This window comes from Sinocyclocheilus rhinocerous, unplaced genomic scaffold, assembly GCF_001515625.1.
Source record: "Sinocyclocheilus rhinocerous isolate Xijiao unplaced genomic scaffold, SAMN03320098_v1.1 scaffold4119, whole genome shotgun sequence".
Lineage (NCBI taxonomy): Eukaryota > Metazoa > Chordata > Actinopteri > Cypriniformes > Cyprinidae > Sinocyclocheilus > Sinocyclocheilus rhinocerous.
Genome location: NW_015630537.1, coordinates 15,958 through 27,890, shown reverse-complemented (window position 1 = coordinate 27,890; position 11,933 = coordinate 15,958). Strand labels below are relative to the sequence as shown.

Here is an 11,933-nt window from a genome sequence, read left to right as displayed (position 1 = left end):
GCATCCCTGCAGGCGCTACTTCATCGAAGCTGGTTTGCGCTCTGCCGGATGCGCTTTTATACTTTCTGGTGCTTACGTCACCCAGCTCGTGACGTCTCGCTTCTCCATTGGGCTGATTTGACACGTGCTTCAGAATGCGGTCACGCAGAGGCGTTCCCAAAGCGATCTCGACGCAGCGTCTCGTTCCCTCGGGGAACCATGGTTACATATGTAACCTAGAGACGTTTTAGTCATGTGTCTTGTTTCTTATTGGTTGGATTGTGTCATGTGACCCGTTTTGTTTGATATATATAGCCCTCATGTTGCCATTGTCTCTTGTCTAGCTTTGTTCGTGTGACCACTGCTAGGTGAGTTTGTTCATGCCAAGTCTAGTCTCTGTTCATCTTGCTTTTGTTTATGTTTTTAGATTTCATTAAAACTGCACATGGGTTCTACTTCAACTTGCCTCAGTGGATTAATTACATATATCCTAAAATCCAATCCTGTTCGACTGATATGCTGCAGATTGGATGATTTTAGGTTAAGTCAGTGATGTCCTCTGTCTGGAGGGAATAGCATTATGGCTGATCGAACACTGCCGGTGGCTTCTGATGGCAGTTTAGAATTGTATCAGCAATGCAATCATATAGATCAGTGGATCCAACCCATATCTAGAACCAGACAAGAGATTTATGAATACTCATCCTAGCAATCACACAGAACACCCTAGCAATAGCAAAGCAAATCCGCCAACAAACACAACTCCAAGCATCCTAGTGTCATGGGTGCAACATTTGCATTGAGAAATACCACAAAAATCTAGTTTCTTCAAAAAATGTCACCTTGTGTTTTCTATATTTTCAGACTATTTTTAATCAGTTAATTTTTCCTCTGTTCTGTAGATGGTGTGATTCTGGAGTGTCCTGTTCATCCTGTGACTGAAGGAGATAATCTGACTCTACGCTGTTTACATCAACATTCAACCCCACTAAACCCCAGAGCTGATTTCTATAAAGATAAATCACTCATCCAGAAACAAACTACAGAGATGATCATCTCTAATGTCTCAAAGTCACATGAGGGTTTCTACTACTGCAAACACTCAGAGAGAGGAGAGTCTCCCAAGAGCTGGATCTCAGTTACAGGTGAGAGTCAACTGAATGCTGTTGTACCTGTGAGCTGATTTGTTTGTTTTTGTTTTTACCTAAGAAGATATTTTGAAGAATATTTTAATTTTTCTTGCCCAAATATTAAAAGTCAATGGGGTTCAGAACAACACTGGACTGCACTGATTTTCATTGTATGGAAACTGAGAAATATGGAACAACATGAGGGTGAGTAAATGATGACAGAAACATATGTCTCAATGATTTTTTTGTCAGTTCTCCCCAAACCAACTGTGACTGTTGAGCCACAGAGTTCATTATTCACTGGAGATTCAGTTACTCTGAGATGTGAGGTGGATCGGTCATGGGACGAATGGGAGTTTATCTGGATAAAAGATATGAATACTGAATCTACTGAAGCTGTAAATAAAACAATCGATTCAGTGAAAGTCTCTGATGGAGGAGAGTACAGGTGCAGAGCACGAAGAGGAGGACATTACACAGATTACAGTGAACCAGTAACAGTGACAATATACGGCAAGTATTTTACTCGCATAGTAAACTGCTCTCAGAACACAATGAAAATGATTCATAAGACACTGATTATGTGACTATAACAGCTAGAGAACAACACTACAGTCTAACTTGATTTAGTATGTTACTGTGTTCATACAGTAAAAACAGCAGATTATTTTCATTCTAAATTGTTGTCATTGCACAGAAAGACCAAAAGCCAAAGTCACCATTAAACCTGATCAACGTGTATTCAGAGGAGAGACAGTCACTCTCAGATGTGACATTGATGGTGAAGGAGTCACTGGCTGGCAGTACAGCTGGTATAAAGACAGTTCAGCTAATGCTTTCAGTGATCAACAGGAACACACATTCAGGTCTGTTACTGAGTCTGACGCAGGTAAATACTCCTGTTATGGAGCAGAGAGAGTAGGATCATGCAGATCACAGCACAGTGATGAAGTTACACTGACAGTATCAGGTGAGTTTGATCATCTCTTTATATACAGTGTATACAGTATATAGTTTATATACACATGGTATGTAAAAAATAATTTAAAAACATCTTGTTTTTATAATGTCACCATGGTTTTTATATTCTTTGACTATTTGCAATCGACTTATGTTTCCTCTATTTCTGTAGTTGGTGTGATTCTGGAGAGTCCTGTTCATCCTGTGACTGAAGGAGATACTCTGACTCTACGCTGTTTGCATCAAAATACAAGCTCAGTTCTCAGAGCTGATTTCTATAAAGATGAATCACTCATCCAGAATCAGCTCAGTTCTCAGAGCTTATTTCTATAAAGATGAATCACTCATCCAGAATCAAACTACAGAGATGATCATCTTTAATGTCTCAAAGTCACATGAGGGTTTCTACTACTGCAAACACCCAGAGAGAGGAGAGTCACCCAAGAGCTGGATCTCTGTCAGAGGTGAGAGTCAATAGAAACTGTGAGCTGATTTATTTCTTTTTATACTCTCGTTCAGATATAGTACATGATAAAGTGCTTGTGTGTCTGTTTTTCAGTGTCTCATTCAGAATATCCGATCTCTGTCCTCCACACACTCAGTTCTGTACTGGCAGTTTGTCCATATCTGCTAGTGACAGTTGTGCTGATTTTCAAATGCTGCAGGATGAGAGGTAAATGTCTGTCTAATTGATTACATTATATTCATTATATTCAGTTAAGCATCAAATTGGTCATTATTATCATTAATACTGTGTAGCTGTCATCCTTTACTAAAGCTGCTTTGAAACAACATGTATTGTGAAAATTGCTGAAATACAAATCAGTTGAATTGAATCTCTCACTCCTCCTGTTTATCCTTTACTCGACAAATACACATATTTCCTTACTGACAAAGTTTTTTTGTTTTTTTTGTTTTTTGGTTGTTAGTTTTGTATTTTCTAGTCATATTTGTTTAAATATAGTTAAAAGATTATGGTAGGTATTTCATAAAAACAAATATAGAGAGAGAAAAAACATACATACCTGTTAGGGCTGGACAATAATTCAATATCAATATATATCGTGATATAATTTTTTTAACGGTGATATGATTTTTAAACACATTTCTGTATTTTTCTATATATTTATTTCAATTTACATTGATACATTGATGGTTTCACATACATTGTTTATGAGCGCAGCACTGCTTTGTTTACAGCCGTTACCGGGGAAACCACGGGTTCTGTCGCTCCAAAAGCACCTCCTGCTGTCAGAGAATGAATGTGCATTTTCAATCAGCCCATCTTCAGCAACATGTGTTCCCCTTCAGGAACTTGAGCTGTGTCGAACACTTTGGGAATGCCTTCAGCGAGACCATGCTCTGAAAGATGTGTGTAATCAGTCCAACAAAATGGGCACAACATCATGGACGGGGTGACATAGTGACCAGGAAGCTATAAAAGCACTTGCGGTGGAAACAGCGGCAGCTTCTGTCATTCAGCAAAGAGCTCTGTGTGTGTATGTCTTATTTAACGTTGTCTGTTACTATCCAGAACAATAAAGCCATGCCAAAGGCTAAGTCTAAGTCCAAGGGGGGTTATAAAAGTGAACATCAGTTTAGGCTGTGTGTTCCTCCCTGCCCTCGTTACATCACAGGCGGGGATACACACAGCCTTTGCATTGTTTGTGTAGCCGGTTCAGCCCTTCACGGCTCGACTACCGGTTAAAACTACACTTTTGCAGGTTAAAACAGCTTTAAACTCAGTTCTAAGAAAAAGGTAACATATTCATGTAACTCATTTGCACATCATAACAAAACACTGATCAAGTAATTGGTGATGATTTCCCTTTGAACACTCTTCTGAACAAGACTGAACAAAATGCATACCTTGCTCTGCTCAGACCTCCCGCGGACTGAAGCAAAAGCGCGCAGCACGCCAGTGACGTCACAACGGCGACGCGCACGGAACTCGTAAAGAACTAAAATAAATCTTTTTCTTTTCTTTTCTCACATATATATATATATATATATATATATACATTATTTACCAACAGAAAAACATAAGGATTTTGAGTGAATTTACAATAAACCAATTTATAATCAACACCTGCTACATTTGCTTGGGGGTGAAGCACGCCGAGTCAGCTCTTGAGGGAGTGCCCGCATTGTGAGCGCCTCTCGCTGCGGACGCTTCGCTCCCAGAGGGCTCTCTTTGAGGAGGGAGCCCTCGCCAGCATTCCTCATGGCGGCGGCGGTGGTCGTGGGGATCGCAGTTGGATCTGGTGGAGGGAATGGAGATGGGCGAGTCCTTTTCTTCTTCCTCTGCCACCGGATCCAGCGCCACCTCCCAAGGCTCGGAAGCACGCTCTGAGGGAGTGGTTTCTTCCCCCCAGGGAGAGGGCGCGCCGCTCAGACTGTCGTCATCCGAGGAGGGCGGTGGCGAGAGCACCGATGAACCACCTCAGTCCACCCAGTATGAGGAGCTGGTGGAGGTGATAACTCGTGCTGTGGCCAAGTTAAATCTAGACTGGCCTGCCGAGAAGCAGGCTGAACCAACTAAAAGCAAACTAGATGAACGCTTTTCTAAGATCTAAACCGTTTCCTCCACGCCGGGGCTTGCCGTTTTTCCCCGATCTCCACACCGATGTTTCGAGATCGTGGTTGCGGCCCGCCTCTTTTACTCGCGATTACAGCAATGTTACGGGACTAAATGAGTGCGGTTATAGGGCAATGCCCGGGGTTGAGCTGTCTCCCGGCGTGGCATCGTCCTTGAAAGCCCCGGCAATGCCCACCAAGCCGCTTCGTACTAAATCAGCGCTGGTGGGCAAAGGGCACATGGCAGCAGGTCAGGCTGGGGCTTGCCTTCACACTATGGCAGTTCTACAAGCCTACCAAGCGGACCTGCTGAAAGAGCTAGATGAGGGCGAAGAAGTGAAAGCTGAAGATATCAAAGAGCTTCGCAGAACTGCTGATTTGTCTCTCCACGCCACAAAAGAGCCTGCCAAAGCAATCGGGCGGTCTATGGCACCCTTAGTGGCTGCGGAGAGGCATCTTTGGTTGACCCTGTCAGAAATAAAAGAGAAAGACGATGCCCCGCTTGCGCCTTGTGGCCTGCTCGGTGACGCCGTCAACTCCATCATCGACAGGTTTCAGGAGGCCCGTAAACAAGCATTTCAGCGGTTCTTGCTTCACCGCTCTCTAGCTCATGGGGCTGCTGGATGGGAGCAGCCCCAACTGTGTGCCCACTCCTCATACAGAGAGGCGCAAAAGCTGAGCGTCGCGACCCGTACTCCCCTACGCAGGGATCGGGGATCACGAAAAGAGCCTCACGGTCAAAGGCTTCGAAGCCGAAGGGCGATCTGAGGACCGTTCTTTTCGCTAAGAAGTCTTCGACCAAATAGCCCTGATGTTTGTGTTCCAGGGCTTCTTAGGGCATCCCCCACTGGGGAAGAGTGGTGTACACCTCATTACACGGTGCCCATCTCTCCTCAGTGCCCTCAGGAGGCCAAGCTGTTAACCCTCCCATCGCCGGTGCTTCAGGGCACAGCGGTCTCCAGCGAGCGCACATCTCAGTGTCCGCCTGGAAACGTAGCAGCTCTGGGAGGCTCGCTACCTCTGAGGAGGTCTCCCATTACACCAGAGGTCAGTCTCGAGAGACTGATTCTCTTAGTATATGTTCTGGCAGCGAGGAAGCTTCTGCCAAATGTCTCAAAATGGGTCCTGCAGACTGTAGAAAGAGGTTACAGAATTCAGTTTGGTTCTCCTCCGCCTCGTTTCAACGGGATCGTTTCCACTGTGGTGGGTCCCGAGCAGGCTCCGGTGTTAGAACGAGAAGTAAACACTCTCTTGAGGGAGGAGGCCATCAAGGTGGTCCCTCATCTTGACAGAGAGTCTGGGTTCTACAGCTGGTACTTCATTGTTCCAAAGAAGGATGGGGGGTTGCGTCCCATTTTAGATTTGAGTCAGTTGCACCGCTCAGTCATGCGATTGAAGTTCAGGATGCTAACACTCAAGCAAGTGGTGTGTCAGATCAGGTCCGAGGACTGGTTTGTCACAATCAATCTAAAAGATGCATACTTCCATGTCTCCATCCTTCCTCAAGACAGGAAGTTCCTGAGGTTTGCTTTCGGGGGTGAAGCTTACCAATATCGGGTTCTTCCATTCAGCCTTGCATTCTCACCCCGAACTTTCACAAAGTGTGTGGATGCTGATCTGGCTCCACTGCGACTCCAAGGCATCCGAATACTCAATTATATCGATGATTGTTTGATTCTGGCTCAATCAGAGCAGACAGTGTTTCAACATCGAGATTTAGTTCTCGCCTATATGAAAGAGTTGGGGTTAAGGCTAAACGTCAAGAAAAATTTGCTTTCTCCATCACAGAGGACCACTTATCTGGGCGTGGTGTGGGATTCGACCACAATGCAGGCATAGCTGTCTCCTGCTCGGATCGAGTCGATCCTCACTGCAGTCGTGAGAGTCAAAGAAGGCCGGTCACTCACTGTCAAGCAGTTTCAAAAACTGTTGGGTCTGATGGCAGCTGCGTCCAACGTGATACCTTTTGGCCTGCTGTACATGAGACCCCTACAGTGGTGGCTCAAGACCAAGGAGTTTTCCCCGAGTGGAAATCCGCTTTGCATGATCAAGGTCATGCGGCGATGCTTTCGTGCCTTAGACATGTGGAGGAAACCCTGGTTCTTGTCACAGGGCCCGGTGCTGGGAGTTCCTTGTCGTTACGTAACGTTAACGACAAATGCATCCCTCACAGGTTGGGGTGTGGTCATGAGTGGCCACCCTGTCCGCAGCCTGTGGAGCAGCCGCCATCTCACGTGGCACATCAATTGCCTGGAAATGTTGGCTGTGTTTCAAGCACTCAAACACTTTCTCCCAGACCTGAGAGACCACCATGTGTTGGTGTGCACCGACAACACAGCAGTGGTCTTGTACATCAACCACCAGGGAGGTCTGCGTTTGCGTCTCTTGTACAAGCTGGTGTACCAGATCCTTGTGTGGGCCCAAGGGAAACTCCTTTCACTGAGAGCAGTTCACATCCCTGGGCATCTCAATCAGGCAGCAGACAACCTGTCGAGACAGGGCCGAGGCCCGGGGAATGGAGACTCCACCCAGATGTGGTGTGTCATATTTGGAGAATGTTTGGCCAGGCTCAGGTGGATCTGTTTGTGACTCAGGAGACATCGCACTGTCCCCTCTGGTTCTCTCTGACTCATCCAGCTCCTCTCGGACTGGACGCCATGGTACAGACTTGGCCGAGGCTTCGTCTGTATGCCTTCCCCCTGATTGCTCTGCTCCCGGGAGTTCTGGAGAGAGTGCGCCAGGACGGGTCCGTCTTCTTCTAGTAGCTCCATTCGGGCCGGGCCGAGTATGGTTCTCGGACTTGATTTCCCTTTCTGTCGGCTCTCCATGGGAGATTCCCGTCAGGAGGGATCTCCTCTTATAGGCGGAGCATACGATCTTCCACCCCCGCCCGGAGCTGTGGAAGCTGTGGGTGTGGCCCCTGAGGGGGAACAACTCGTAGCTTCTGGTCTCTCAACTGAGGTTGTTAGAGAGCTTACCACGTAGCTGCTTACCACGCCCCTCTTGGTGGCCAGTCTTTGGGACACCCCCTGGTTACACGTTTCCTCCGCGGTGCGCTGAGGCTGAGGCCTCCTGTACGATCTCATTTTCCCCTGTGGGACCTGGCCATGGTCCTGGAGGCTCTCTCTAAACCTCCGTTTGAACCATTAGAGGAGGTTTCAGATCGAGTTCTTGACATTTGTACCGCTCCTGGGTCCTCCGTCCTTCTGCCGTAGTTGTGCTGAGTCTTACACACTACGCAGGGACTTGAAAGTCAGGCGGCTTGGGCATTCTCGTTCCCAAAGCATTCGACGCAGCTCGAGTTCCTGATGGGGAACGTCTCAAGGTTATGTATGTAACCCTAATTCTCTGAGGGAACGAAACACTGCGTCTCCTGCCATACATCCGGCATCCTTGATTCTACCAGAAGCTGCCGCTGTTTCCACCGCACGTGCTTTTATAGCTTCCTTGTCACTACGTCACCCCGTCCGTGACGTCACGCCCATTCATTGGACTGATTACACACATGTTTGAGAGCATGGTCTCACTGAAGGTGTTCCCAAAGCGTTCAACGCAGCGTCTCATTCCCTCAGGGTACTAGGGTTACATATGTAACCTTGAGACGTTTTAGTTGTTGCTCACTCTTGTATTCTGCAGCAACTATGAGCACTTTTCATATTCTTTATCCTGGCTGAAGCACTTTTGTTTCAGTCTATAAGAATAATCAGCCTATGTTGTAGTTTAAAGTTAAAGATATTAATATTAATAAGGTGATTCTAAGAGTCTTATGTTTATTTGTCTGCGATTTTCCCATTTCTTGTTTATATGAAGGCTAAATACAAAAAAAGATGAACATTAATTTATTTGTACCATTTTTATTTCTAAAATTTTATGTCGTTTTATCGGAGGAGGTTTCATAGACTTGGCAAATTCATTTTTCAGAAGTTTGTACGTACAGACATCCGTTGTGGCCGTTCTTGGCAGTATTTCTGAGGCTTTTTAAAATATTGTTCATATCGATATCGGAATTATATCGTATCGACTGAAAGAAATATATCATTATATAAATTTAGACCATATCGTCCAGCCCTAATACCTGTTCAAATAAATGTTTGGTTGTTTTTGTGTGTATTTAACAGTTACATCTGTTGAAGAGGAAGAAACGGCAATCTGATATTAATCTGCTGTGATGGTGAGAAATCTTCAGCTTCATCCTGGAATCTCTCAGCATCTCATTTACATGTTCGGGCTGAGCATTCTTACTGTAAATGTCATGTTTTGGGAGTGACTCCTTTAGGCATCTCACTGCTGTTAAAGTCAACATGAACCAGCATCTCAACAATTTTGATATTCAGGATATTCAACGAGAAAACATGTAGGGCAGAACTTGATTTTATCCATCAGGAATTAACTGGATTGTAAATATTCGCTGTTACATATTGTTTTTCTTTGGAATAGCTAAGAAATTAAATAAGGTACTTTTTTATTTCATACTGATTTTAAAAATAGACATGGATGTCAATCTGTACAACACCTCATTTTCTTTAAATGAAATGCTTCTCTGTGGCCTGACAACACACGGACTGAACTAAACTGTTTGTTCATAAAGTTTTGGAAAGCTTATCTTACATTACTGCTATTTCAGTTGCTTTTCAGTATTTGTTTATCATAGAAGTAAAAGTTAAAAAAAAAAATTCTGCTTTACTATCATAATTAGGGGTGTGTAATATTGATTTTAAAAAAAAAATTATATCTCTGTTTTTTGGGATTTTGTTGATAACAATATTTTGCTGAGTGTATTTTTGTGCTGGTACTTTGGCTGGTTTGGGCCTGTCATGAACAGCTGGCTCATTCTTCATATTTTATGTGATGGTTGTTTCACATTAGTGACAGAAATTAACTTTTTAAGGGTGGTATTTGCCCCCTTCATGCTTCATCATGCAGTGAATGCATTGACTCTCAAGGCATGTTTTTGTTTAGTTTTTCCAAAATAAGTGACTGTCAGCTCACGTATTGTTAAAACAATATATACAATATTATCATAGATGGTACATTTACATTTATTCATGTAGTAGATGATTTTTTCCAAAGTGACTTATAAATGAGGAATACAGCAAGCAAATGTAACGTGGGCTCTCTTAGCTGCATTAAAGACCAGTCGTGCTGCTGCATTCTGAATCTTTTGAAGAGGTTTGATTGCACATGCTGGAAGTCCAGCCAGAAGAGCATTGCAGTAGTTCAGTCTAGAGATGACAAGGGTCAGTTAGGAAGAGGTTGATCTTCCTGATGTTGTTCAATGCAAACCTGTCTTTGCAATGTGGTCTTTGAAGGTCAGCTGGTCATCAAAGATCAAACTAAGATTTCTGGCTGATCTGGTTGGGATTATTATTGATGATTCTAGCTGGATGGTGAAGTTGTGCTGTATTGTTGGAGTGGCTAGAAGACGAAAACCTCTGTCTTCACTAGTTTGACTTGTAGGTCATGGTTTTACATCCATGCCAAAATGTCCTTCAGGCAGTCTGAGATTCGTGTAGGTACTGTGGGATCGAGCTGTGTGTCATCAGCATTGCAAAGGTACATATCGCACACCCCTATTGTAAATCATTTTAGTCCTTTAGAATATAAGGCTCAGTATATCTATGTTACTTAGTCTCTGCGATGTTTGCCTGCTTCAGAAATGTATATTGTATATTCATGTATGTTCTTCATTCCTTCATTCCTAAGTTTGCTGACTTTTATCGCTGTAATGCCCTGTAGGTTTTTCTTATTTTGAACTGTTCATGTTTCCTTTTTTAAAATAAGGAAACAGTCCCTTTTTGAAGCTGATGCTTTGTTAAAAAATTCTTGCAGTGTCACAGTGAAAGCAAAATAACCATGACCTCTTACTGCAGTCAGTCCGGTTTTACATGTCAATTATTAAATATTTAGCACTTTGGAACAAAATGCTACTGTAATCTACATAAATTATTATGTTTAGTATGCAGATAAAAAGAAAACATCTCGGGTTACGCATGTAACCATGGTTCCCCGAGAGGGAATGAGATGCTGTGACCTCTAGCGGACACTTTGGGGACTGCCTCCAGCAGGACTGGTGATCTGAAGCACATGTGAAACAACTCCAATCCCATTGGCCCACATAGCCCGTGACATCATAGGCAGGTGCTCAGAATTATAAAAGGGCACCTGCCAAACACGTCACCAACTTGGTTGTCTGAAGGAGACGTGAAAGCAGGCAAGCCCTAGGCATGGTGAGGAGACGCAGCGTCTCGTTCCCTCTTGGGGAGCCATGGTTACATGCGTAACCCGAGACATTCCCCTTCTAGGGAACTCGTGTTGCGTCCGACCACTGAGAGTACTTAAAAAAAGCCCACATCATAAGGGAGAGACCGGACCATTAGTCAGTGGTTCGCCAGCCAGCAAACACATAAGAACCTCATTAGTCCAGCCTCAGAGCCCTAGAGAGAGGAGGGGCACAAGCCCCTCAAAGGTTTTAGAGGAAGACTTGGGACGGCGGTGAATGAACTTCCTGAAAGCAGCAGACTGCGCCTTCGCCTCCCTGAACTTCTCGACCACCTTTTTCGGCAGTTATTTCTGTTCCACAACTTTTGGAAAAAAAAGCCCAGAAAGAGAAAGCAGAGCATCAAGAGGAAAGGATTTCTCCTTCTTCCCAATATCTGCAAGATTCTTTTAGTTTCAATATTTCTGAAAATCCTGCATCAAATTGTGCCTTGTTTGTAAACGAATCCGCAGTGAACAAGGTCTTATTGATGGGGTCTGGATCTTCATTAAAAATAAAGTTCTTCACTCGTTCCTAATGTTAGGATCAGTAGGAAGGCAATGCAAAGACTGTGTTTTTCCACAATTTGGCACTGCACAGCATTTTGCTGCTCCTCACCAAGACACATAAGGCATAGATCGTGTGTGTCCTCGAGTATCAGAAATCTCAGATACGGAGGCACGCACTTTCTAAAATGCTCACTTGCCTTGGTTTTCTCCATAGCACCTTCACACACACTGTCAGGCAAACAGCTCCTAAAGACAACAAAAGTTGGTGACATGTTTGGCAGGTGCCCTCTGATACTTCAGGTGCCAGTGACATCATGGGCCACGAGGGCCAATGGGATTGGAGTTGTTTCACATGTGATTCAGAGACCGGTGCTGCTGGCGGCAGTTCCCAAAGTGTCCGCTAGAGCAGAGGTCCCCAACCACCGGGTCGCGACCCACTACCGGGCCGTGGAAGAATTGCTACCGGGTCGCAAGAACGTTCTGGGAAAAATGTGTATAGATATGACATTCTGTTATTTATTT

The 11,933-nt window shown here is 44.4% G+C and overlaps 1 protein-coding gene across 1 annotated transcript in view; it reads left to right on the top strand.

Annotated features, from left to right (window-relative positions):
• Positions 1-2,402, top strand: part of LOC107740506 (Fc receptor-like protein 5) — an 11,365-nt gene extending 8,963 nt beyond the window's left edge. Inside the window, exons 10-12 of the mRNA XM_016552957.1 lie at positions 882-1,124; positions 1,807-1,998; positions 2,242-2,402. Coding sequence (XP_016408443.1) covers positions 882-1,124; positions 1,807-1,998; positions 2,242-2,402 — 596 coding nt within the window. The remainder of the gene's footprint in view (positions 1-881; positions 1,125-1,806; positions 1,999-2,241) is intronic.
• Positions 2,403-11,933: the final 9,531 nt, after the last annotated feature.